Below are 26,022 nucleotides of genomic sequence, written 5' to 3'. Positions count from 1 at the left end.
AGCTTATTCGATCTCACGCTAATGAGTGTAATTAGGTATACATTTACTAGTATTCGAATTATTACGTATATATGTCTTTGTTCATCAAGTGTTATTATTTGTAAATTATAGTCTTAGGTTTTATTATCAATAAAATGTGAAAGAATAGGAGGCACTTCCGTATGAACATAAAAAAAATAGTTTGCTACCTATGGCGGCGATGTGATCATTGCCTCGCGATCGGTTAAATCTCTTAAAAGTTTTAAGAAAGCTTGACGTTATGCGTACCCAGTAGCAGTCTTGTTTCACTTTAATAGTAGATCACCCTGTATCGCATGGTTTATCAATGACTTTAAAAATAATTTGTGTTTTCCACATTGGAATAAAATCTATGGAGATTACATTAAAAGGCACGACTCATTAAAAGTTTGTAAACAAGATATTTCCGATAAAAGAGCATTTTTAAAATTTCATTCGATTCATTATCCGCCGTTGATTCATTTAAATTTTTAGTCTAAGACTTTGTCGTTCTATCTAGAATCATTCTCAGGCATATAGCAAACCGACTTCTTTTTTCGTTGACTAAAAACATTATGGATAGTACACTTTAAGCCTTCATAGAATATATATATATATATATATATATATTGTATGTTTATATATATATATGTGTGTGTTGGTTTAAAGCACTTCATGTTAGTATTTTCTTATATATATAATAACCGTATTACTTGTTCATTGCATTTGATGTAACGCGATATATTATTTGTTTGTTCCACTTTCTCGAATCAAGCTAAATTTTAATGTCTCTGAAATATGATAAGTTCTTCTCTGTCTTTTGTAATTTGATAAGACCAGTAGTAGCAGAGTAATCTGCAGTTGATTATATGCATTCTCAATCATAAATCTTAATCCTATATAACAATTTCTTCTTGGAACATTTACCAGTAATAACTTATAATCTATATCTATCCGATTATGATAAAACAGGGAAGCCATATTGTAATACTTGTAATGGATTATTACTGAGAGTAAGAATTAAACTTAGCACCGAGCTTAGGAAATGAAATACTATACGATTTGGTTAATCCGCAAAGAATACAAAGAGAACAACAGGGCAAAGATGAAATAATATAGTTCCAAAATAAATCAGTGATATCAAGACACAGCTATCGAATTTTCATGATGCAAAGACAGTTCAGATAGTTTCTGCGAGCACACATTTGTAAGGCGAGGGAATTAGGTGTAGAGAAAGGTTGGTTGGAAGTAATATTCTCTATAACACAAAGGAACAGCAGAATGATGAAACAGAAAAAAGGGAGGAACGACAATGTAAGTCTATATGCAAAAATATGACTTTTAATTCACTCAACAAAATGATATCAAAACATCAGAAACGCGATGAGAATACCACGGAAATCTTATTGAAAGAAAATACATAACTTAATATCGTAACAAAAAATAAAAACAGAATCAATTTACTACAATCCGTTCCAGAATCGTAGACCATGTACTACTCCGTTTCGTCAGCAGTTAAACAGTCCCTGTAAACGAAAGCTTGCGACGCTTCCCGCTTTTGATTAAGAATATAAATTATGATTACAGTGGCCACTTCTTTTGGCAATACTCTTACATTGTACAATCTAACATAAAACTACAACGATAGGCAGTATTGCCGACAAACGTCGGAATAGAATAACGGCTTAAGGGGGACAAGTAGTTGGTTAGATAGAAAGTCATCACACCTGTTATACGAAATGAAACACGTTCACCGCGAAAAAATAATTGAAATCGAATGATTTAAATCCTCCTGCTGCCTCGAACATTACAATAATCTAATATCCTCGTATAATTTACGATTAAGCGTAACATTTCCGCCGATGGTTTATTATAGCGGCGCGTTGTATTTTACGAATTCATTTTCTGAACACCACCACGAACTATAACAGCACACTTGTTGTCCTTTCTCGGTGTTTCATTTATAGCAGTCGAGTGGCTTACTAAGTTTGTATCGCATAAAAATTATTGTCACTATAAAAGCCACAATTGAGCCCATGTGAGAATTCAATGTAAACGCACACTCGTTACGCGCATGACTGCTACTACTGCACACAATGTGCCCAAGTTCGTCCTGTTGCTCGATGGCACGATTTTATATTTTTCGCAATAAAACGATCAACAAGAGAACCAGTCCCTAAGTAAATATACTAAATAAAAGTATCATTTTAGTTGAACGTGGTAATAGAACCGCGTTTTGTAATAGGAACTCTTCATGAAAACATGATTTTTCTTTGTTAATCATCTCAATTAGTCTTTGTACCGCGGACGTGTATGATAATAACGATAATAAACAAATCGTTTGCGTTTTTGCCGATCAGCTGGTATATACGGTATTTTTATGTTCCATATCGTCAAACCAGCTGCCCGCAGCCCTGCGATAAAAACTAAGTTTGCACCCTGTCAGTAAAGTCAGCTAGCGCGACGTCCGCGCGGAAGCAAATAGTCAAAAAAAAGAGAGAGTGTGAGTATGATATCGCATACGAGAAGCTTGGTAATTAATACTTAAATCGTGGGGTTGCTCAGTCCACGGGATCCGGAGGAGTTCATGTTCGGAGACAATCCGACCACATGATTGGTCTTTGAGTTACGCATCAATGGCTTGTGATGCCACATTGATTCCATCGAGTGCTGCCATTGCCAACAAATGCGGCAAAAGTATCGGAAGCACATCTTAAAATACCAAAAATCATCGTTCTTTAAACAGACCCATTCGCGATGGAAACTAGATATATTAACAGTAAACAAATTGATATAAGAAAAATATTATCATACCACTTCACGGCAGAAATAAGGCCCTTGTTGCACGGAACATTCTGAACACATAGAATCTTCAAGATACGGGTCGACCTGCACCTGTTCAAAATACAGAAACGCTTCCAATATTCTGCTCTATTTTTCCCCCTTGTTATCCTGTGAAAGAGTACCAACCTTTTTCGTAAATCTCGCGGTTTTGATCTCAATAAAAGCTGCTGAAACTGCTTTCATGTACGAATGCTTTGTACTAAATGTAACGCGACCAGATCCGATTGGATACTTGTGTTTGTCAGTATCGATACCTGCAATTACGTTTCAGATTAAATGATACTCTGAACAAAAATAAGGATTGCGGATTACACTTATAATAATCACTTTACCTGCGTAAATAACTCCACGAAATAAATCATCCATGATCTTTGCCAAACCACTAGCTGTCAGCATGCCGTGAAGCGCGCCGACAAATACTGTTTTATGGGGATCGAGCTTCTGTGATGAGGATTTTACGTAATTACTGTCTTCGAGAATCCAAGGTATGACTTGTACCTGCGTTACAATTACAATTACAATCATAAGAGGAGCAGTGAATTACCACTGATCTAAAGCATGATGTACAGTGAGAATACAGACCTCCTTTGCCTTCATTCGTTTAGAGGATATTTTGTAATACCAACTGCCTCCGTTGGTAAAATCGTGTGTACAACATTGCAACAGAGTCTTCACCTTCAAGCGCGGAAAACCGTGTCTGGTTAGAAGTAAAGAATATTCGATCGTCGACGATCTAAAAGAGAATGATCGGTTACCTGCTTTTCAGACTCAAGTATAATATATACATATCCTTTAGGCTGCGTGGCGGATTGATCTTTTCCTGGCCATTCTACGCGTATTGGACCAAACTGCTTGAAAGTTGCGATTAAAAGAGATTCTGTAATATCCCAAGGAACACCGCCGAGGAACACTTTCGATGAATAACCTGAGTGTTTTTGAGTGCGCTGAGGCAATATACCGCTCCAAGTGCAAGTTGGATCGCACAGAGCTAAAACAATGTTTCTTTAGAATACGGCACAGGTACGCGCGCACTTTTGTCTTCTAGTGTCGCTAACTTCAGAGAGTGAAAACAGCCGTTGAAAAAGAATGAAATTCCATTCAAATTTTTTACTTCATTCCCTTCTGGGCATCCGAAATGCTAGGAAACGTATAAAACTCCAGAATCGATACGTTACATACCAGCAGCGCTTCGATGGAATCGTGCCACGCGCTCGAGCGAGATTTGCGATAAGAAGGAGTTCAGGAAACCGGAATTCTGATTCGTGCCGTAATGGTGATCGCGATTATGTCCATGCGAATGATGATGGTGATGCGTTGACGTGCCGTTCTGATGAGGTGAAGACAAATACTTTTTCACTGCCATTCGTTGAAACGCTGCTGCTCTGTTGTTTGGACATAAATCTACTTCCGGCGACATTAGCGAACCAATGGATTGCGGGTAATATCCGTGAGACGAGGAGTTCAATGACAAGCAATTCTAGAAAAGTTTCAAAACGAACGATTAAACAAATGTCAATAAGAAGATGCCGTTAATAAGAAACATTAAAATTTGAATGGAGTTCATCTTTAATCCTGGAAGTACACCTTGCTAGTATTCTGGTATACCCACAACTAATAAGAAATGCTAGAAATTTCTGTTAAAATTCTGATCCTTTAAAAAAGGTTTCCATGTGTGCCCAGGATTAATTGTCTTGCATTAATACCACAAGGAACTACCATTATGTCGGACAGAGAACCATCCATGCTGCTTACGCCGCTCGTTTCCGAATCCGCAGGTGAATTTGATCTGGAACCATTGCAGCCCATCACATGAGGGTACTCGAATGTTGGACTACCGCAGTCACTAAAATAGAAAATAAAAGAAACAACATCAACATCTATTCGAACAATTACAAAGACTATTAAAGTCTTTATTAAAATATATCTTACTTATTATATCTATAAATTATATATCTTACTGATCATATCTATAAATTATATATTTAATATAAAATATACATCTTTATTAAAAAGATACCTGTAGGGTGTAGACCCACGGATAGGCCTTCCAAAATAGGGAGAATGAATGGGAGACGACGGAGAACCTATGTGCTGCACAGATCCTCGACTCGTCGGTGACGACGCTGCCTGATTACTACTGTTCGTTGATGTGTAAGTATACGGGTTCGAGTAGAGACTACCCGTGGTACTGGGGCTGCCAGGTGTATTAACGGAGCTGGGCGAACTCGGGATATCCAGCATCGATGAATTTGAGTAGATACTGTTCCTATCCTCGCACTGTGTCAAAGGGAAAATCTATTATCAAGTATCCACACATTTTTCACTCCTCTATTCTACGCTTCGTCCTCCTCTGTTCTCCAACTGTCGATTGAAAGACTCGTTAAACTCGTACTATGCTACTATTAACATCAACCAGATTAAATAGAAACGACTGAAATCTGCAACGCGACGATAAAATTCGGGAAGTCAGTCGAAACCTAGGGATCGCATGAACACTTCCGGTAGCAGAACAATTACAAGAGCAGTGTTCGAGTCGGCGCGGCTCCGTTCGATTGTTACCGGGCGCATAGGTTCGATTCGTTCGACAAGAAGGGATCCGTTCCCTCGCGAGTGTTCTTTCGGCGAAACTCGCAACACTGTGGTTGGACCGCAGCCAAGATAATGTTACAAAATAACGGGGAAGAACACAGGGCGCGATTACAATTTCTCAGGGAGGTCGGAGGCCATAGCGGGGACCGGGAAAGGGGGTGAGAGACGCGAGGGAACGCGAAAAGGGGACCCGCGATAGAGCCGTTTGGCTCGGGCTTGTAAATTCTTTGGCCATCCTGGAATCCGGGTCGCAGTAACGCGGCCCGCTATGCGTAATTTATTTTGCCGAACGCATTACACGTCGCTTCTAACACGCGGCGATTCGATGTCCCGCCGGTCCTTTATGTACAGATGCATCCAGCGGATGGTGAGGGTAATAACGTTAAAGGCGTCGAGAAGAGCCTGATAAAATGTCCATTAAACCGTCTGGTCGATAAGCCGTGACTTTCGTACAACGTCCCTCCTGCTACTGACGCAGAATCACCGACGATAATTCTACTGAAAAATCGTCTCGCGCGGTGTTGTCCTTGATTCTACGAGAATCACTCGAGACCGTACGAATCGATGCGATAAATCAACCGTAGACTTCGCATGGTATTTCATCCATCGCGAATAATGTTCTTAATGGAAAACACGAGTGCAAGGTTCGCACGGGTTAACGAGAATCCGAGGAAAAATCCGAGGTCCGGTCGCGGAAACGTTACGACCGGCGAACGTTTTATTTCCGTGTCGCGCGAATCGAGGCGAATCGAAGACGAGACGTTTCGATGTTCCACGGTAATTTTAGATCTTCCCGGTCGTGACACGGAAACGTCAGGTTCGACCGGCGGAATCGACGCTGCTCCGGGGTAAGCTAGGGAAATGCGGGAAAGCGGCGGTCCAGTGGTACGAGTCGGTCGAAGGAGCAGCTTTGGGAGAGCTCCTTATCGAGGACAGGAGCCAGCCGCGTATCGCGATCCGTTATCGTTACATGCGCTATCATAAATTGATGGCGGGTCCGGCCGTAACGAATCTATTGAAAATCGATACACCAGGTAGCCGGACGGACTATTGTGGAAAAAATTAGCCGCAGCTGCCGGAAAAGGAACCTCGAGGAGCACTTGGAGACGCTCCAATGAGGATAATCATTGTTCCGGTTATTGCATTGGCAGCAGGCAGACGTTTCATAATACCGCCTCCGCCTCGACCGTCCGGGTTTTCACTAACACGTGACGCTGCCTGCCATTGCGAAAATATTAACGGTGTCTTTCGGTGCGTCTTCGATCGAGATCCCCGCGGACACGCTTCGAAATTTATAGCCGAGCGTTATCGAACGCACCCCGGCTCTCCGTAGGAATTCTTTCAAATACGACAATCAATCATCGAACTCCGAGGCAACGAAATTTCTGCTGCAGTCTAATAACGATGACCGCGCTGTATCGATTCCGTTATAATTAAACCGTGGACGCGTATGCATAGTTCGTTAAGCGATAGTTCGTTAAGTGCCAGTCTCGAAGATGGATTCATGAATTGTAAATATGCGCGTGTACGTATGACGGAAAGACAGCGAGTCCTCGAGGTTTAACACTGGGTTCACGGAACGCGTCAGTTTGACGCAGATTGAATTTTAGAAACGTTGGTAAATGTTTCAATCGGTTTTCGTTGGTCCAATTACGAATATGAATCCTGATTGAATTTCTACATCTACCAAAATCTAAATGAACGAATATCAACTTCCCCAGGAACAATAGAATAAACTGTACAAATGTCTGTAAACCTGTTAACACCGCGGATGCACGGACAACCGTCTAGTCGTGATAACAAAGGAGAATTTAACACTAGATTTACGGAACCCGTCAATCTGACGGATATTGAATTTTTTAAGCATTATTTAGTAATACTTTGAGTCGATTTCGATTCGCGCAATTATACGCATTGCAATGCTCCAGTTTTGAAGCTACAATTTTCTCGAATTATATAGACGAACGCTTAGTTTCCTAAGAACAGTAGAATGAAGTGTAGAATAAATGCCCGTAAATCTAGTGTTAAAGATGAAATTACGGCACGGGAAGGGGTTGGAGGAGGAAAGAGACCGTCCAAGGAACAACTGAAAGAAGCCGCGTCCTGGGATGAGTGACCAGGAGTAGCGAAGCCAACTGACCTACATGAAAACGAAAGAGACGTTTGAGAAGCTCGCGCGAGACGCGAACCGACACGTGGGATTACCTGATAATGCTGGGACGATCCTGGGCTGCGGTTCTGGTACTGATGATTCCGGTAGCCAGGCGATCCGGCCGTCGATTGGTTGCCCATCAACGAGCCCCGCGGCAGGCCGAGTCCAAACAGATCCGAAATCGACATGTCCGCTAGGATGGAACGCAAAATCGAAATCACTGCTTCGAAAATTCACGGGGATAAACGACAGAGGCAAGGATGCGGCTCCGTCGGCTGACAAATGACGATCGAGCTCGCTCGTTAGTTTTGAGAACCGACGCGCGACGTAGGGGTGTGTTCGGGGCGCGTTTCGAATCGTTCATCGGGTGTCCGTCGAGAAAAAAACAAAACAAAAGCCTTACAAGTTCTCGTAGCGCATCGCATCGTCTGGTGTTCAATGTCCGCCATGATGGTTCTGATACCAACGAAATAATTGTAACGTAACCGTCGACATTGAGGAAATTAATTATCGTATTCTATACAACACCACTCTCCACGTTTTTTCCATTGTTTTCCGTTGGTTCGTCGAGTCTAGGGATTGATATTTTCCAGCAGGAAGCATCGACTTCCGGTCGCAATATGGCCGACCGACCTGCTCGAAGACCGGAGTACGAATCGTCGAAGCTGCGGTACACTTTTCACGGTTTGAACGCGAGAAATGAAATAGAGAATTTGAATATTGTAATACGAATGTTCGTAACACGTCAGCGTTGTTCTGAGTTTATTTAATCGATGAAATAATTAAGAGCACGAAAACTTGTAAGAGACGGAACGTTGATCAACGAGAACAGGGAAACACGGGCAAAGTCGAGACGGGGAACTTGTGCTTTACCATCAGCGGTGTTGCTTTTGCCGGTGTCATGCGAGTATCCTTGGAAGCTGGCCGGCGTGGGCAGGTCCAGTAACAAGTTGCTGATCGATTGAAGCTGATGCAGCTGCTCCCGTTCACGGTCGCGATCCCTTTGCTGTTGCATCTTGTCACGATGCAGTTGCTCCCTGTCACGTTGCTGGTACTGCAACTGGTCCCTATCTCGTTGCATCTGTTGCAGTTGCTCCCGTTGCTGTAGCTGCACGTGGTCCTGGTCGCGAGTCTGTGGCAACTGCAGTCCGTGAGGAGAGGTTTCATTTCGGTCGGAAATGTTCAGTAGTTTCACCCCGTCAATATCGTACGATAAATCCAACTGCGAACCAAACCGCGTTCGTCCGAACGTTAATAAACAATAACGACGTCTCCTTTGTTCGACTCGGCTCTCGTACCACCGAACGATGTCTCGAGTCTCCCTTCGATTTCGAGAAATTCCTAAACACTCGAATAAAACATCCACGGTTTAGTTACCGGTTGCCGAACCGTTATGATACCGAGCGCGATTAAGAAAGAAACAGGAAAAAAAATGAAAACAACAGTAATTTAATACTCGTCGATAACGGACACGATTGCGTCTCGCCGACTTCCGTTGGCGCCGTTTGAATTTCATCAAACACTACGCACGCCTCTCTCTCTTTCTCTCTCTCTCTTTCTCTGTGTTCGTCGCACGGTAACGGAATTCCACGCGTGGCTTCCGGTAAACGCGAACGGAAATTTCGAAAAGTTCAACGGCTTCGAACGATCGCGCGACCGTTGTAACGAGCGACCGATAAAACACGACCCGATCGCGGCGAGAAGAAACGCTGCACGGTTATGTTACGTCCCCCGTGAACCTACCACCGATGATTTCCTCGTACACATCGTTGCGAGCAGTTCCAGCAGACTAATTCCTCTTTGCCGAGCTTTCCGGTACAGAAGAACGAAAACAGGAGACTGAAGGACGCCACTCCCAGTTCGCGTTTGTGGAATTCGGAAAAAAAATTTTGCAGGACCGGGGTAAGATATCAAGGAATTCGAGGGTCTTAGCTGGAATTCGAAACTTCGTGGAATTCAACGCTGCTGTCGGGTTCAAACGCGCTCCTGGCTAAGGACGTCTCCGATGTACGCAGCATATAGACACGCGACACATTGTAACGTCCCGAGGTTGTGCGTTACTTCTCGTTCTCTTTCTCTCTCTGTTTCTCTATATATACATATATATATACACACACACACACATATATATACATATATACTTCTGTCCCTCTCTAACGATCTCGAGAATATACAGGGTTATCGAATATTTGGGAGATTCATTATTTATGAAATTCCACGTGATCACCCACGTTGCGTAGCGGCTCGAGTGGGCGAGGGCTTGCCAGACGAACACGCTAACCTTCGCGAAAATGTGTCGCACAGGTTGTTCGTTTAAATGATTGTATCTCTACTTAATTGTTGAATAAAAGTGAACGTTGGAAATGGAAACACACTGCAGTATTGAAATTCTCGTGTACCCTTGTGACGGAATCGAGGTCTCGATTGTCGAACGATTTTTCTAACGATACGTCGAATGAAATATTTTTAGCCAGGATTGATACGTTTGTTTTCGGGGACCGATGTAACCCTTTGAGTCATCGAATTACGCGTGGGTTACACGCCGATATCGATTGTTCTTATGGAAGTCCTTGAATAACTTCAACTGTACTCGGTGGACACACGTGTGTACGATTGTCAGTAGATTTTCGGGGAATTTTTAATTCAGTGGGTATTACGCAGTAGGTTATACGGATTTACTTCACCGGGTAGGTTATAATTATTTTTTGTTGAAAGGACGTTATGTAATTACGGGAATACGATACTGTGACCGAGCAACGAAACGTGCACGCTATCGTTACTGTTATCTGCGTTACGAATGCCACATTGTTTCCGATTCGGTATTGCAATTGACTATAATAACGTGCAACGGAAAAGCGAAATGCTTCTATACGAATCGTAATGATTTTCAGAATCGAACCACGTCGCGAGAATGTCGTTTCACGAGAGAGCAATAGACGAATGCAAATGACTTTCAATTGGTTAGAAATATATATGAAAAATTGTACCATCGATCGGAAATAAAGGGTAATGTGTAAAGCAACTTTCTTCCCCTACTGTACGTTGTCGCGTATCACTGTACAGTTTCCTGTTACACGACAGTGTGGAATATTGCGATCGAAAAGGGCGAATTTGAGTCTGAGAAATTTCTGTATCACCATTTCTCACCTTATCCGAAGTGGCTGATAATGGGTTAAGGGCGATTTCAGAGGGCGCAGCGCATACATATGTACACACGTAACTACGTATGTACATATATATATATACATATACATATATATATATAGATAAAGGGCAGGTCTATCGGTGTACGAAACGCAACGTGTTTTGCACGTGGACGCGTAGCGGCTCAAACCTACGATTCTCGTGTTTGTTTACAACCGAGGACGCAGGACATTCCATCGTATTCGATGTATACTTTACATCGGTGTTTCCTCGTTTCGAAACATCATCATGGCAAACGAAATTGTAAAGTAGGTTACCGATCGACCGCACGAGAATCTCGAAAAACACCAGCCACGGGAAAATTGACACTCGGTCGAAACGCATGCATAGAAATTATCGTAGGACCGAATATCGAACGGAATAGCCGATGGGAGGTGAATGTCGTCCAAGTTTGATAAAAGTTGAAACTTACCGATTGCATTAACATGGGCATGTTGATCTTCGATTGAACCACACTGACTTCTTGAACTGTTCTGTATCGACGACGTTCTCCAGCGAATTTCGACGTGACGACCTTCCCAGGCCACGTTCTCGGCGTGTACACAGAGTTCGAATGTTCTCCGGACAGGTTACGCGAATTTTGAATAAATCAGCGAATTATCGTGTTACATTAAAAGTTTTCCGATCCCGCCGGGTATCTCAGTCAATCGCCGGGGGATGATTTTGAAATCGGCTCAACTCCCAGAATCGCCCATTTATAATTGATTCGTCGGTTCTACGGAAAGTAAAAATTAATCTTCCTCTTGAGTCGCCTCGATATTAACGTTGATGCAGCAACGATAGAGACGAAACGCCCATTCTTCTCCACGTTGCTCCACTCGGCGAACTGAATTGAAGATCCGTCCTCTCCCTTTTTCGACAGCAAGTTCCATCTTCGGTAAACGCCGGCGCGGTTCGCGACGCGCCCTTGTGGAATTTCGTATGTCCGTGACAACTATTCGAAATTATTTAAATTTCATGACTGTGTTCGTTGGCGGGCACGATTGTTTCCGATTTATGAAAATTAAATAGAATTAATGGAACTTAATTTGAATGACATTGAAAATGTATTGTAGAAAAAAACCTTTCAATAGATTATTGTTCAACGCATATATATGTATTATTAATATAAGCTGGAAATAATTATAGAAGGTACATTTTTATAAAAGAATTTACAGAATGTATGATTACATGGGATATGTGTAATAATTGTTATGTTAGAAACTATCAACTGTAATTAATTAAAGAAATCGTTAAGTGAACATTTAATGTATATAATTATATTTATGTAGTAAACCACAGACCTGCAGTAATTTTATGGATTCCTATACAATAATACAAGGATATTATCTAAGGGAAAGAGAAATATATTTCAAGCAAAATTATTGCTTGGAAAATTATTATTTATTATATAGACAAATCAATTAAAAGCATAAAAAATTCGTTGATTTTATTTATACTCTATGTGTGCCGTTGACGAGTCTAACATCTCAACTTCTGAACTAATATCACTGGAGTAATTCACGACTACATCTCGTGAATTGCTTTCCACCTTGTCAGGAGTGTTGTCTTCAGCTTTGCCAGAATCCTCTCCCCATTCGGAAAATAAATTTACCCGTAATTTATCGATATCCTGATTACCTGTTTCGGTTATATTATTTGTACTATCTAATAGTTCTGAAGTTTCTGTATCTTGAAGCCTAACTTTTGGAAATCTGTATTTTGGAATATCAACGGATGCGTCTGTCGAATAACGATCATAATTAAATATTGTACAACAATTTCCATCAAATTGATGTACCAATAATAGTTATTATATACCAGGGTATGGAGGCGACTCCTCTATAAGTTGTTCCATTACGTAAGTTAACATAGTTGTTATGAAAGTATCATCTCTTCTAAGACCAAGTGCTCGGTGAAAAGCGTCGACAGCTTCCTGGGTATTTCCCGTCAGGGCATGAATGAAACCTATCGCTGAATACGTTGATGGATTCAATGGATTCAGTACTAATGCCTATAATAATACAGCAAAAATTTTCGTACAGAATCACTGCAAATTTTATTCAAGTTTCGTGCAGTTGTAAATCTGAATTTTGTAACCTGTTGGTGATACTCCAAAGCCTCTTCGTATTTCTTCATTTTCCTACAAGTGTGACCTAAATTATTCAGAAGAGCTTCCCATTTACTAGGCAGGATAACATCCGTCAGACCGCCTTGAATTCTTTTCATAGCTTCCTTAAACTGTCGTTCCGCAGTTTTGTAACTGTATTCGATGAAACGACAACTCTTGATAAATTAGGCAGATTTCCAAAACCGTGGAAGGATGGAAGTACACTAATCAGGTTGTAGAGCGAATTTTCAACTTCTTTTTTACGAATTAGGATAACCTTTCAGGGATAATGGGAAAACGAATGTAATATTACTCACTCTAAATTGTAAAAAGATATGACTCCCATCTCGTGTATTACAAATGGATCGTTTGGAGCTATTCCCTGAGCCTGCTGGAAAAACTTGTCAGCCAATTTAAGATTATTTGTTAAGCCACATTCGAGTCCAATATATAAAAGTGGCAGGTGACAACCATTCATTAATTGTGAAGCTTTAAAATAAGCAGCCATTGCTTGATCATGTTCACTTTCTACTGCAAAAGAATGTCCATAAGCTAACCAAGCAGGACCGAATAATCTGTCTAATGCTGTTGCTTTTGCCAAATATCTTCTTGCTGGATCACTTTTGCCTATAGTGTAAACATTTTTATAAAAACTACCCTTATTCGAAAAATGAAGCTATTTGAACAAAATATTTACCTATACTATAATAATAACAACCAACTGCAAACCATGCTAAGGCCATATCTGGATACAAGTCAACCAATTTATGTGCCAAGTAAAATAAAGCTAAAAACATTATTGTATCATATAAACATCAATTGATTGCAAATGTTTAATTTTTAATGCAATATACTATTCACCATTTGTCTTTTTTAATTCCACTAAACAGGCTACATGTACTGGTAGGCATGAATTGTGGTAGGGATCTTTTTTCAATATTCTAAAACATACAGTAAAATTTACAAGTCCTATTTGAACAGTTTAATAAGTAAAAACACTTGTTACTTTCAAGAAATACCTTTCTGTAAGTGAGAAACATTTTTGATAATCACAATTATAGTACAGTCTCTCTGCTTCTGACACTTCCATATCTAAGTTTCCTAACAATCTATCACTGACAAGAACTCCCATCACACTGCAAGGTGCAAGTGTCTGCTTCTTATTTGGTTCTTGGTACTTTTTGAGCTTACTTTCATATAGCAAACGTAAAAGCTCTGTTTCAGATTCTGTGCACTGTTCACTAAATGGAAGGGATTCCAAAAGTTCTTTCTCTAAAATAATATACATTATGAGGGTACTTATTCCTACATTACTTAGTCTAATCATTTCTATACCTTCGGAAGCTGAAAGCATTTGATTTTGAACTAGAGCTTCAAATGCTTGATAGGAATAAACATCACGACGTAAAGCTTCTTTATAACAATCTGTTGCAACTGCCCTATTATCCATAGCTTCGTATACTCGTCCTTTCACATACAGTATAGAACTTTGTACCTATTAAATGAGATACAAATGTCCCATTTAAATTTTAGAAATTTCTATGAATTTCATTCAAAAAGTATTATATAGAATTAGTTATACTTAATCACATTTTTTGGAGCATCTTCTAAAATAGGTGTGCGGTCATAACTTATACCTGATTGTGTCATATTTGTACATATTTCAGATTCCTTAATAACTTGCAATGCTTCATTATATTCTTTTGCTTCAAGAAGACTTCTTACTGTCAAATAGTGACACATAATATCCGTCTACAAGGTGGTCATAATATGGAATGATATATTGGTAATATTGCAATCCTATTAGGAAAAGTACTATGAATTGTTACCTTCTCCAGTCCACGACTTCTGATAATATGAGCAGCTCTGTGATATTGTTTCATTAAATACATACAATGTGCCAAAGTACATATATCTTTAGGATCTTCATTACTCAATGAAACAACTTTGTCTGCCCAAAATAAAGCAGCACTGTACAAATGCTATAAACAACCAAAAAATCAAATTCAAATAAACAATTCAATAACTTTTATACGAATCGATAAATTATTGAACCTTACCAACTCAATGTATGATTTGATTAGCTTCCTGTAATTATCTAAGTCAATACTTTTGTTACCCAACAAATTATGCATTTTCTCTGAGTCTGCATTAATGCTTTGACGCGCCATGTTTCAGTTAAATTCGAAAGGTTAAGATTCTTGCCTCTGCTGAGATCTTAGTCGTAAACAAAGATGTCCACTACATTAACTTTCATTTCAAAAAAAAGATTGTCTGAGTTTAAATATTATTTATTGAAATTTCCGACATATCACAGAAGTTATATTTCCAAACACTAACTGCTGATTGTAGATCTATTACACAATAATTGTTGATGTCTAATAGAAACAACGGTAGAAAAGGTCTGTAACGCTATCTACAACACAACGCTCGAACTTTTTGCCATAGATGGCATTGTACGTATTTCTCTATTATATTTTCTTTAGATATAAAAACTCAAGATATTTATTAAATACGTCACAATTAAAGTAATTATACAGCTATTTTATATTTTCTGTTAAGCAAGGATCAAAATACATTGTATAACATTAAACATGATATATGGACTCATGTCGGCTGGTAACTGTCGGGTTGTTAAAATAGGGTGAACAATTATTTTCACCATTAGTTACAACTCATTTAAAAGCGCTGTAACCGGGACACAGGAAAACAACAATGGCGTATTCGGTGAACATCTCTGTGGAGGCACCGATCGAGAATCAAATTCAAGAAATCACTTACGATGGTCAGGAAATTTATCAGGCGTACGTACTTTCTTGTATTACTGTTCTTAGTATGGAAATAATTAATAAGATGTCAATTGATTTGAATACGAATGAATCTATTTTACATATTGCATCTAACCTTAGTGTCAATACAATATATTTATGGTTATAAACGTTAGCATCAATGAAATATTTTAATAGAATAAGTTGTTGGTTTTCAGACCTCTCACATTATCAGAGAACTTGGCAAAAATCGCACAAAAAATCGACTTTAGTAAAACCAATGGAGAGGATAGTAAAAAGGACTCTGAGAGTGGTGAAAAGGGAGAGGAAGATACAAAGGATTCTGCTTCCTTTCAGTCTTCCTTATGGCCATGGGACAGTGTCAGAAATAAATTGAGGTTGTAGATTGTATTATGTTTGTGGGATATTTACTGGTGAATGGAATAGTTGTTCTATACTTTTATATATTTATAACCAGACAGATAAATATTGTATTTATCAGAAGAAGCTTATAAGGCTGAAGATCTTACTAATTCCCTTTCATTTCCAGAAATGCATTAACAGAAGTATGCGTGTTGACAGATGTTCTTGCAATAGCAAAAGAGAAGCATTATATGGTTTTAGATCCAGTGCCACAAGAACCAGCTGAAGTGAAACCTATGATACAAGTATATGCCAGAAAGAAAGCACTAGCTGGGGCAGCTTCTGTGATTATGATGGGTGCAGATAGATTAAAAAATTGTCAAAATGAATTAGCTAGAAATAGATCTACACCTGACTTCCACATTGAATTATTGAGACTGAGACAAAATTGGCGTTTGAAAAAGGTTTCTAACTCCATTATCGGCGACCTTAGTTATAGAACAGGTTCTAAGTCAAACTTCATTTATCAATCAATAATAATTAGTAAGTTGGGACATTATGTTAATATATATTTCTAGCTGGTTCCAAGTTTCCTCAAACTGGCATGTTTGAAGTAACAAAGGCAGAAGAGGAAGAAAAAAGCAGTACCAGCCCACCTGCTTCTCCCAGTGCTGGTAACAACACAAGTGGACAAGCTCATCATCCTTCCAATCCAAAAGCTTCTGCATTGCGTGTTACTATTCCTAGTGAATTACAGGGTGTTGCTTACATAGAAGTACTATGTCAAAAAGGTAAACATATTTTCAACGTACCATTTATAGTGTCCAAAGCAGATGTTTAACATAGTTTCCTTGTTTAGATCAAGAGGATCTTTGCAGCGCAAATATTAGTTTACTTAATAACAGTGCACATAGTTCAAATGCTGACATGCATTGGCAGCAGAAATTAGAAGCTGCCCAGAATGTTCTCTTTTGTAAAGAATTGTTCAGTCAATTGGCAAGGGAAGCGGTACATTTACGCGCACCTATACCTCATATGGTTGTTGGGAATCAAATAATGGCAACGGTAATTAGTTGTAGTAGTTCTATTTAGAAAATAATACTAGAAAGATTTTTACTTCAGGTGCTTCCTGGAATACAGTTGATCATAGGACTTTGTCATAGCACAGGAAACGATAAGAAACCGCCTCCTCCTCCTCATAAAAGTGATCATGATCATGTACTTGAGCATTCATTGCATCAGCTACTTCGTGAAGTACACCATAAAAACACTCACCATCCATTTCCCCACCCGTCTTCGGGTCCTCTCGGACCAAGTAAACGAAGATGTCTAGCTGGCCCAACAGCGGCCGATAGACATGAACTCTTAGAAATGACAAAAAGCCAGACTCTATTAGAACAAATAATCCAACAAGCTCAACACTTTTTCATGCGATTGCGTACAGAATACGTTTTAGATACAATAGCAAAAGAAGTTAAAGATCCTTTGATCGTTTCTCATTGGAATGCACTGAACTCTCCCACACAGTCCTGTGTTAAAATTAACATTCTAACGCATGGATATGATAGCGTGTGTAGGACTTCACTTGTTGTACACGTTGGGGAGAAATCGTTAAAATGCGTTTGTAGAGACGGTAGAGTGATGCATATGAGTTACGAACCTCAAGAACTAAGGGATTTAATATTCTGCCAGGTAATTAGGATTTCTTGGTATAACTGAAATGTTTGTTGGTAACTTCTTAATGATTATTGTCTTCCTACAGATTTATCAGCACCAAATAACAGCAGTACAAGCATTAGCAAAATGTATGGGTTGGCAATTCTTGGCAAATAGTTCACATCTTGGATTAGGGGCAGTAGAACCTTTAGGAAATGCTAGCAGTTGTATTCTAGCATCGCCAATAGGGGATAGGTATTTATTTCTAGGACTACTTTGTATGTATATATCTTACATTTTTGTTACTTATAATTATACACTTCCAGAATGATCGCTGTCAGGTGTGAACCACAAACCGGAGTACAAGTAGCAATAGCCCATTCTCCTAGGAAAGATTTCTTTCCAGGTCAATTAGTTAGAGAAAGAAAGTGGGAGAATCTAGGCGGCTCGTTCAAAGAGGTCCGCTGGGATAAAATGGAAGGAAAGAACTTCTTAAATAAAATGGAACTACTGATGGCTTCATTGACAAGCTCGTAAATTTAATCAACGACTAAGAAACTACTTGCTCCACAGGGTGAAAGTTCATGAACGTACTTTTAGATTTTTATCTTGAATCCGATATGGAAAATACATTTCTTAATTGTACAATTGAACGATGGATGAATTTGTGAAATCCCTCCTGTCTGTGATTCATATCATTTTCCGCCTTGACGTACCTTCATTAGTTCAAGCATATTTTTTCTTCGAAGTTCTTTATTTTATTCATTTTAATAAAATAATATTTAAAATATCTTTGTATCGCGTGATATTTCCGTTCAGCAATAATGTTTCTTACCCTAGTCACATAATTTCATCCTGTGGTATATACTTTTTGCACAGTAAGGATCATCATTAACTGTACCTTTAGTTGTACAAAAATGGTGTTTATTTGAATGACATACGAAATGTAATATGTATCGAATAATAAACCATCGTGAAATGGTAAGTGAAACGGAATGCCAAATATATAGATGCGTAGTAAACGTCTAAAGTACAATCGTTAATGGGTTTTCCGTATATACAAAAACTAATGAACAATTCCTCACATGTTATCATTAGGTGTATACTCTTGTTCACTTTTAATCGTACGATGCGAACAGTTGCGCAACTAGTCTTTCTTGCCTGATACAAACATGTACAGTATGCACACTCCATTCTTACATATGTACATTCACGCTTACTGCAAAACATCTCTTTTCTTCTTTGTTCTTTGAGACATAAGAGGATATTGTAAACTACAGTACAACTGCATTTGCAAAACATTATCTTAATTTGATAGTACAATTGTTTCAATTGGTTAAAAGGAACGGACTAGCAACTCGATCAAAGCATTCCTTGCTAGAACGTATTACAGGTTCGATGGAACAAACGTTTCTTTGAAATAGGATCAAACCACACACTTTTACAAACGTGGAAAATGTTTACATTTTGAGTAAAGAATAATACTGATACATATAACAGTACCAATACCTTTTGAATTTGTACCAATACGCTTCTGAAGATGTCAGCTTGTTCAGTAATATAAAAAATAAGGTATAGTTTGCTAAGTCAACGTTATACAATCTCTTGAGAAATGTATATCTAAATAATGAACAACTTTCGTAGGCTAATACCTAAGGAAAAAAAAGGAATTGTCATTCCGCAATGTTCATTTCTGTCAACACACACCCACTTATTTTTTTGACTTTGTCTATGTGTTTGCACTTTCATTTCCTTGTAATGCAATGAGATATACTTTGAACTCTGCCACCAGCCACTTTAAATGCCATTGAAGTCGTTATTATTAGAATCCCGTAAGCAGATAAAAGACTAGCCATGTAGAACTGATGCACATTGAATAATGTCATACCAGAGACAAACAAGTGTGAGCCAACAACCCAAACGATTTGTCCCCAATTCTTCCTATCCAGCGCTGCGAAAAATATCACACCCCAAAATGTATGCAACAGGATGAAACAAAGGGTTGTGGCAGCTGATATAATGAAAAAGTATTCTGTGCCCTGTTTAAGTCCCATTGTTCCTGGTCCAGCTGCATCTGCCAGGACATTGACAAGGGCAAAGGCACCGCTCATGATACCAAAGCCTAAACCACACACATAAGCGAACACATGTCTGCTATCTACTACATGTGTTGTAGTTATTTTCTCTAAACCTCTTTCAGCTTTTCTTAGTACCCAGTATAAAAGATACCTGAATCAATGGAATAAGATAATTAAAAATGTGCAATAAAATCTAAGAGATGGCTTACCTTCAAGTTTCTATAGCAAGAAGCAAAATTCAAATAACACCATTGGATTATGAACAAACGAAAGACCAAACATTTACAGTGTACACGATATACTTGGTACTACATTAGTTATGCTTCTTACTATATAAGACTAAAGATGTTATGTAAAGATCTTTATTTCAGTCACCTGAATGTTTCTTGAAATAATACAGAAAAGACCAGTCCAAATGCCAGCTGATTTTGAAGTGGCACTACAGCATACCAAAGCATTGACGATAACAGTAATGAAATAAACCAAAAAAAGGCACTGGCTATTAATATAATAATCCGAATAGGTTCAGTCGCGACGGTGAAGGTAAACATGGCCAGCGGTGGACCAAAGGCCAAAAAGGCACAACCGAAAAAATCCATAACTGTCATTTTCGTTGTGGTTAGTGCCAAATTCACTTTCTATTATTTATTATCGCACTGTAACAACTTTTTAAAAAATACTAGATCTTCATAACCTTACAGCCCCTTTACACGGCTTTCACAGTACTTTCTGACGAGGGCATTTATTTCCCTCGTTCATCTGGAATATCCAAAAACAGGATTAATACAATCGCGACCTGAATGAATCACGATAATGAAATCACTTGGCACAACTTCGGATGGTCTTCCTTAAAAAAATGTAAACCTCTCTCGACAGAAGATCTCGATCTATCGATACTATAGACAGCTCTTATAGAGGCGAAACTCGGACCATTTTTCGAAACTAATTCTCATGAGTGTGCGCATGCTTCTCTAAATGTCTCTAAATGCGAATGTACACTGCTCTATAGAAAATCACTAATTTAAAAAGATACTAGCATGGAAAATTTCGAAAGTAGTTTCGTTTCTGGAAGAACGCTCTGCGACGAGAACAAACTGATTGTGAAAGAAGTTTGAAAGAAATAGCTATTTAATGTGATCATTTTTGTGTTATTCATCAACGAAATTATGTCGAAAGTAAATACGTTGTACAACTATTTTACTTCACCGAAAACTCCTAAACAAACGGCTAATAAATCTGTTCCTGATCAAACCTCTTCGACGCCGAAAAGAGCAAAAGAACAAAGGAACAAAGGTACGTTAAGGGACAGCCCTTTTGTAAATAATAATCTAGATTAATAATGAACAGTATAACGAATGTCACATTTTGTTTTATACTTTGGTCGCACATGTTATTACATAATGTAAAATTATAATAAAAATATAAACAGTCACATGTAAGAGGATTACAATTTCACAACTAATTCAAGCGCTGAAAATCATAATGAGATAACATAACACTAATTTACCTTTGAGTTCAGTGAAATGTTTATTCTTGCACACAGCTAGAACTCCTGGAAAGGGAAAGGAAAACAAGAATACTGAGGACAGAAAAAGAATTTATAAAGATGATGAGGAAGAAGAGAAAGATGAGGAAGAGCCAAGACAAGTCAAGAAGCGAAGATTAGTTATTCCAGATGTAGAATCTGGGGATGAGTCTGGGGATGAATTTAAACCTGGTACCCATAAGAAATTACAATAATATGAATAATTTAATAAAGCAGGTAGTTTTAATTTAAATGATATAGATTCACAGGATGAAGCAGAAGAATCTGACTCAGGCAGTGAAGGAGATCCTGAAACTGAACCCGAGACACAAAGTGATGAAGAATCTCCGGTGGTAAGAAATTAAATACACTTAAAAAGTCTTTTTTCGGTTATTTAATACATCTCATGTTTCAGAAGAAAAAGAAGATGTCCAACAACACTAGGGCTAAAGGTTCAGCTGGTTCAAAAAAAAGTGAAAAGGTAATTGTTAGCTCTCAATGACAAATCATTTTATATTGTCAGTTACTCAAAAAATTGAAATAAAATTCTTGTAGGATAAGAAGGAACCAAAACCATCTAATAATGCACAAGGCAATAGTAGTACTGAATCTTGGCCACATTTGAGGTATGATTTTCTACAACCAAACAAAATAAGAGACATCAACAGAAAGACTCTAAAGGATCCAAATTATGATCCAAAGACTGTGTATGTTCCTTCGGAATTTTTGAACCAGCAAACCCCAGTGAGAAACAAACATAAATTTGATATATAGTTTCATATTATACATTCTAAAATGTAATCTTTACAGGCAATGAGGCAATGGTGGGAATTAAAAAGTAGACATTTTGACTGTGTTTTATTCTTTAAAGTAGGAAAGTTTTATGAGCTATATCATATGGATGCTGTCACTGGAGTCAAAGAACTTAATCTTACATATATGCGCGTGAGTTTCTAGATAATTTTGTCCCTAAACTCGTGGAACGTCCGAAACAAATATTATTTGTATGTTGTAGGGTGAATTTGCTCATTCTGGATTTCCTGAAATCGGATACGGTCGTTTCTCAGCAAGTCTTATAGAAAGAGGATACAAGGTAGCCAGAGTAGAACAAACAGAGAACCCAGAAATGATGTCACAACGTTGCAGCAAAAGTAAGATACAAAGAAGAAATATTGTACCTTTTCCGTAACAATTAATATCATACTGTACATCATTTTTCAGTGACTAAACCAACAAAGTTTGACAAAGTTGTTAAGAGAGAAATTTGCCAAATAAGCTCTAAAGGTACAAGAGTGTATACTCCACAGGATGTAGAAGCTTCAACGCCGAATTCTAATTATTTGTTATCTCTTGTTGAAAAATGCCCACCTGGAGCAAAAACATCACATTATGGAGTGTGTTTCTTAGATACAACAATAGGAGATTTTTATCTTGGACAATTTGAAGACGATCGTTGCAACTCTAGAATACTGACACTACTTGCCCATTATCCACCAGTTCATGTAGATACTTTCTTCATCGTTTATTAGTTACCTAGTATGATATAATATAAACAAATATACTTCCACAGGTTGTATACGAACGCGGTAGTTTATCTCCCAAGACATTGCAAATTTTAAACAATACTTTAGCAGCATGTATCAAGGAACCGCTGCTGCGTGAGACTCAGTTCTGGTCATCTTCAACTACGTTAAAAGTAAGTGTAATATCATCGTGTTTAGATTGTTTTGTTAACTGTTTGTTTATGCAAGTATATTCAATGTCTTCTAGAATCTTCACGAAGGAGAATACTTTAAGCAATCAGATTCTAGTTTTTCGTGGCCTGTTGGTTTGAAACCGTATCTTAATCAAGGTAAATACTGTATGAAACATTGCATTCAAGCGAGATTATTAAGATGTCACTTTATTTATTTAGGCGACAGTCTAGGTTTAACACCAGCCGATGATAAAGAATTAGCAGTGCACGCTTTAGGAGGATGCGTGTACTTACTTAAAGATTATTTCCTTGAACAACAACTGTTAGCACAAGCACGTTTCAAAACGTACATCCCGCCAGACACTTCAAACGAATCTTCTGAAGCCAAGTTTGCAAATAACATGGTCAGTGATATTTAAGTGAACCATGTTAATTACATAATATAGAATGTTAACATTATTAATCAATAGGTCTTGGATGCTATTACCATCAATAATCTAAGAATCTTTGGTGAGGGCTCTCTCATGAAAACATTGGATCGTTGTTGCACGCCGTTTGGAAAGAGGTACAGTCGAAATGAAAGTGAACATTTTTCGCCAATTTAAATAAAATACCTTTTAGGTTGTTACGCGAATGGATCTGCAGACCGTCTTGCCGTAAAGATGTTATAATGCAACGGCAAGAAGCTGTACAAGAACTAATGGATCGTTCCGAAGCAGTGCAGACTGCTCGTAGTCTGTTAGCTGGTCTTCCAGATCTTGAAAGATTGTTGAGCAAGTAAGTAGAATCGTAAACGTATATAGGAAGTAATCAATTCGAATATTTATTTTACATTTCTTTTAGAATTCATGCACACGGAAATCCAGCTAAAATGAACAATCATCCTGATGGCAGAGCAATCATGTTCGAGGGTCACATATATTCTAAGAAGCGGATTGTTGACTTCATCACCACGCTCAACAGCTTTGAAGATGTTCTAAGAATAGTTGCTTTATTCGAAGGTTCATATTGTTTTTACGTGTACGTAGTTAGAAATTAATATCCTGAGAACTGAAAAATATTTGAATATTTTAGATTTCAACAGTTGTTTAGTGATTAATTGCACTAAAGTAGAACCGGATGGCGAGTTCCCATCGCTAAGAGAAACATTGGATTACTTCAAGGTAAGTATCATTTATGATGAAAGACGTTAAACCGGGTACTATATAATATGTATTCTAGACTGCATTCGATCACGATGAGGCGAAAAGGGAAGGCTGCATCGTTCCAAAGAAAGGAGTGGACGAAGAGTACGATTCCGTTTTAATGGAGCTCGCAGAAGTAAAGAAGGACTTGGAACGGTATCTTGAGAAACAAAGGCAACACTTCGGTGTGAAAGTCACGTTCCATGGGAGTGATAAAAAGCGTTATCAAATCGAGATTCCCGAGTCACAAGTGAAGAAGGTTGGTTCCGGATACGAGCTGCAGTCGCAGAGGAAAGGATTTAAACGATATTATACTGCTGAAGGAAAGGTATGCAAACTATTAATAAATTTCTATAAAAACTGTCAAACTGTGATATTAATGGAACGAAATACTACCAGGAACTCCTGAGCCGACAAATAAATGCCGAGGAACATAAAGATAGAGTGCTGAAAGATTTGAACAGAAGGATATTCGCTAAATTCAGTGAAAAATATGACATGTGGAATATGGCAGTTTACAAGTTGTCCATCTTGGATGTTCTCATTTCCCTAGCGGAGTATGCTCTCAGCGGTGACATGTGCATACCGGAAATCGACGATGGCTCGAATGGAAATGTACATTTTTAACAAATATTTTATCTCGTTTACAAGGATACATGATAAGAATATATATTTGAACACTTATGTTTTACAGATATACATTGATATCAGAGAAGGAAGACATCCATGCATAATATCGGACAATTTCATACCGAACGATACTTTATTGGCTGTCGAAGATTCTGCTCCGTTTATGATTCTTACAGGTCCAAACATGGGTGGTAAATCCACGTTAATGAGACAGATTGCGCTTCTCACGATTATGGCACAAATAGTATGTTTCATTCCTATGAAATCAATAGCGCAATGGCTTCAGTACAAATAACTAATTCCTTCACTTTCAGGGAAGCTATGTACCTGCTAGCTCCTGCCGGCTAACACTGGTAGATCGTATTTTCACACGATTAGGAGCAAACGATGACATTCTGGCCGGTCAGAGTACATTCCTGGTAGAGTTGAGCGAAACTGCTGCCATACTACAACACGCTTCGCCATACTCGCTAGTGTTGTTGGATGAATTAGGTGAAGACATCTTGAATCCTGATTTAATATGGAAATCATTGAACCAGCGAATGTAACGTATTCCATGTTTCCTAGGACGTGGAACGTCGACTTACGATGGGACCGCGATAGCTGCGGCGGTGGTAGATGCGCTTACAAAATTGAAATGCCGGACATTATTTTCTACCCATTACCATTCTCTGGTGGAAGACTACAAAACGAATAAGGATGTCACTTTAGCGCACATGGTACTGCTGTCACGTTACAAATTCGTTTCATTTTTCTCTGTACATATTTATTTTTCTAAACTCACGCATGTATCTGAAAATGTTCGCAGGCATGCATGGTGGAGAACGAAGAAGAGGACGAAGTGTCTCAGGAGACGGTAACGTTCTTGTATAAGCTCAGCGAGGGTGCTTGTCCAAAGTCGTACGGCTTCAACGCGGCTCGGTTGGCCGGCGTGCCGCCTGTAATTACAAGTAGAGCGCACGAGATATCGAAGAAGCTCGAATTGGAAACGAACGAGAAACACCTGTTCGCGTCCCTGTGCAAAGCGAATGGACCTGAAATAAGAAACTTAATTGCGGCGATGTAGGAACTCGAGACTCGAATATTACAGCAGATCTGAAGCAGCAATTTCACTGGAGCATGTTGACGTATTTCATAATTTATAATTATTTACACTACAGTATTCCGTTGTCCTTATTACACTGTATATGTATTTATTTTATTACGTTGTATTTTTCTCGAACAGTGTTTGATACAAGCATACGTGT

General features: G+C 38.6%; 5 protein-coding genes across 9 annotated transcripts in view; 2 read left to right on the top strand and 3 right to left on the bottom strand.

Moving 5' to 3' along the window:
- Positions 1–1,318: 1,318 nt before the first annotated feature.
- On the bottom strand, positions 1,319–11,660 carry orb (polyadenylation element binding protein orb). Of its 4 annotated transcripts, none has more exons than XM_031989230.2 (12): positions 11,199–11,660; positions 8,456–8,804; positions 7,636–7,775; positions 4,859–5,118; positions 4,558–4,684; positions 4,021–4,318; positions 3,597–3,829; positions 3,424–3,516; positions 3,174–3,339; positions 2,968–3,095; positions 2,812–2,892; positions 1,319–2,709 (listed from the first exon to the last, which is right to left on the bottom strand). In XM_031989230.2, the coding sequence occupies exons 1-12, from the start codon at positions 11,217–11,219 to the stop codon at positions 2,542–2,544; spliced, it is 2,064 nt and encodes a 687-aa protein (XP_031845090.2). In that variant the 5' UTR covers positions 11,220–11,660; the 3' UTR covers positions 1,319–2,541. The 4 variants fall into 4 exon arrangements, with proteins under 4 accessions (XP_031845090.2, XP_031845089.2, XP_031845091.2 ...); XM_031989229.2 differs by lacking the exon at positions 11,199–11,660 and adding an exon at positions 9,326–9,651; XM_031989231.2 differs by lacking the exon at positions 11,199–11,660 and adding an exon at positions 9,326–9,651 and having other exon boundaries at positions 4,594–4,684.
- Positions 11,661–12,189: 529 nt separating this feature from the next.
- Positions 12,190–15,294, bottom strand: Cdc16 (cell division cycle protein 16). Its single transcript, XM_031989527.2, has 11 exons — positions 14,936–15,294; positions 14,705–14,857; positions 14,466–14,627; positions 14,211–14,370; positions 13,895–14,147; positions 13,737–13,816; positions 13,573–13,662; positions 13,193–13,502; positions 12,866–13,028; positions 12,587–12,779; positions 12,190–12,508 (listed from the first exon to the last, which is right to left on the bottom strand). The coding sequence occupies exons 1-11, from the start codon at positions 15,044–15,046 to the stop codon at positions 12,216–12,218; spliced, it is 1,968 nt and encodes a 655-aa protein (XP_031845387.1). The 5' UTR covers positions 15,047–15,294; the 3' UTR covers positions 12,190–12,215.
- Positions 15,295–15,355: 61 nt separating this feature from the next.
- Positions 15,356–18,315, top strand: MED17 (mediator complex subunit 17). The gene is made up of 8 exons (XM_031989529.2): positions 15,356–15,679; positions 15,862–16,041; positions 16,194–16,510; positions 16,585–16,797; positions 16,866–17,071; positions 17,129–17,698; positions 17,769–17,917; positions 17,989–18,315. The coding sequence occupies exons 1-8, from the start codon at positions 15,591–15,593 to the stop codon at positions 18,197–18,199; spliced, it is 1,935 nt and encodes a 644-aa protein (XP_031845389.1). The 5' UTR covers positions 15,356–15,590; the 3' UTR covers positions 18,200–18,315.
- Positions 18,316–18,564: 249 nt separating this feature from the next.
- On the bottom strand, positions 18,565–20,348 carry aph-1 (gamma-secretase subunit Aph-1). The gene is made up of 2 exons (XM_031989531.2): positions 20,116–20,348; positions 18,565–19,891 (listed from the first exon to the last, which is right to left on the bottom strand). The coding sequence occupies exons 1-2, from the start codon at positions 20,346–20,348 to the stop codon at positions 19,408–19,410; spliced, it is 717 nt and encodes a 238-aa protein (XP_031845391.1). The 3' UTR covers positions 18,565–19,407.
- A 409-nt stretch (positions 20,349–20,757) lies between these two features.
- Msh6 (DNA mismatch repair protein Msh6) overlaps positions 20,758–26,022 on the top strand; it is a 6,290-nt gene continuing 1,025 nt past the window's right edge. Inside the window, exons 1-21 of one of the 2 annotated variants that reach the window (XM_031989526.2) lie at positions 20,758–21,033; positions 21,284–21,457; positions 21,527–21,618; positions 21,684–21,746; positions 21,821–22,009; positions 22,076–22,210; positions 22,281–22,416; positions 22,487–22,767; positions 22,836–22,961; positions 23,036–23,117; positions 23,181–23,365; positions 23,432–23,526; positions 23,583–23,738; positions 23,805–23,962; positions 24,036–24,124; positions 24,183–24,473; positions 24,545–24,760; positions 24,840–25,019; positions 25,090–25,267; positions 25,343–25,494; positions 25,584–26,022. The exon at positions 25,584–26,022 is cut by the window's right edge and continues 1,025 nt beyond it. In XM_031989526.2, coding sequence (XP_031845386.1) covers positions 20,907–21,033; positions 21,284–21,457; positions 21,527–21,618; positions 21,684–21,746; positions 21,821–22,009; positions 22,076–22,210; positions 22,281–22,416; positions 22,487–22,767; positions 22,836–22,961; positions 23,036–23,117; positions 23,181–23,365; positions 23,432–23,526; positions 23,583–23,738; positions 23,805–23,962; positions 24,036–24,124; positions 24,183–24,473; positions 24,545–24,760; positions 24,840–25,019; positions 25,090–25,267; positions 25,343–25,494; positions 25,584–25,841 — 3,363 coding nt within the window. In that variant the 5' untranslated portion in view covers positions 20,758–20,906 and the 3' untranslated portion in view covers positions 25,842–26,022. Of the gene's footprint in view, positions 21,034–21,283; positions 21,458–21,526; positions 21,619–21,680; positions 21,747–21,820; positions 22,010–22,075; positions 22,211–22,280; positions 22,417–22,486; positions 22,768–22,835; positions 22,962–23,035; positions 23,118–23,180; positions 23,366–23,431; positions 23,527–23,582; positions 23,739–23,804; positions 23,963–24,035; positions 24,125–24,182; positions 24,474–24,544; positions 24,761–24,839; positions 25,020–25,089; positions 25,268–25,342; positions 25,495–25,583 lie in introns of both variants that reach the window. The other variant, XM_031989525.2, reaches the window with a different exon arrangement.

The sequence above is a fragment of the Nomia melanderi genome, chromosome 9 (assembly GCF_051020985.1).
Source record: "Nomia melanderi isolate GNS246 chromosome 9, iyNomMela1, whole genome shotgun sequence".
NCBI lineage: Eukaryota > Metazoa > Arthropoda > Insecta > Hymenoptera > Halictidae > Nomia > Nomia melanderi.
This window is presented reverse-complemented; position numbering and strand designations above follow the sequence as displayed.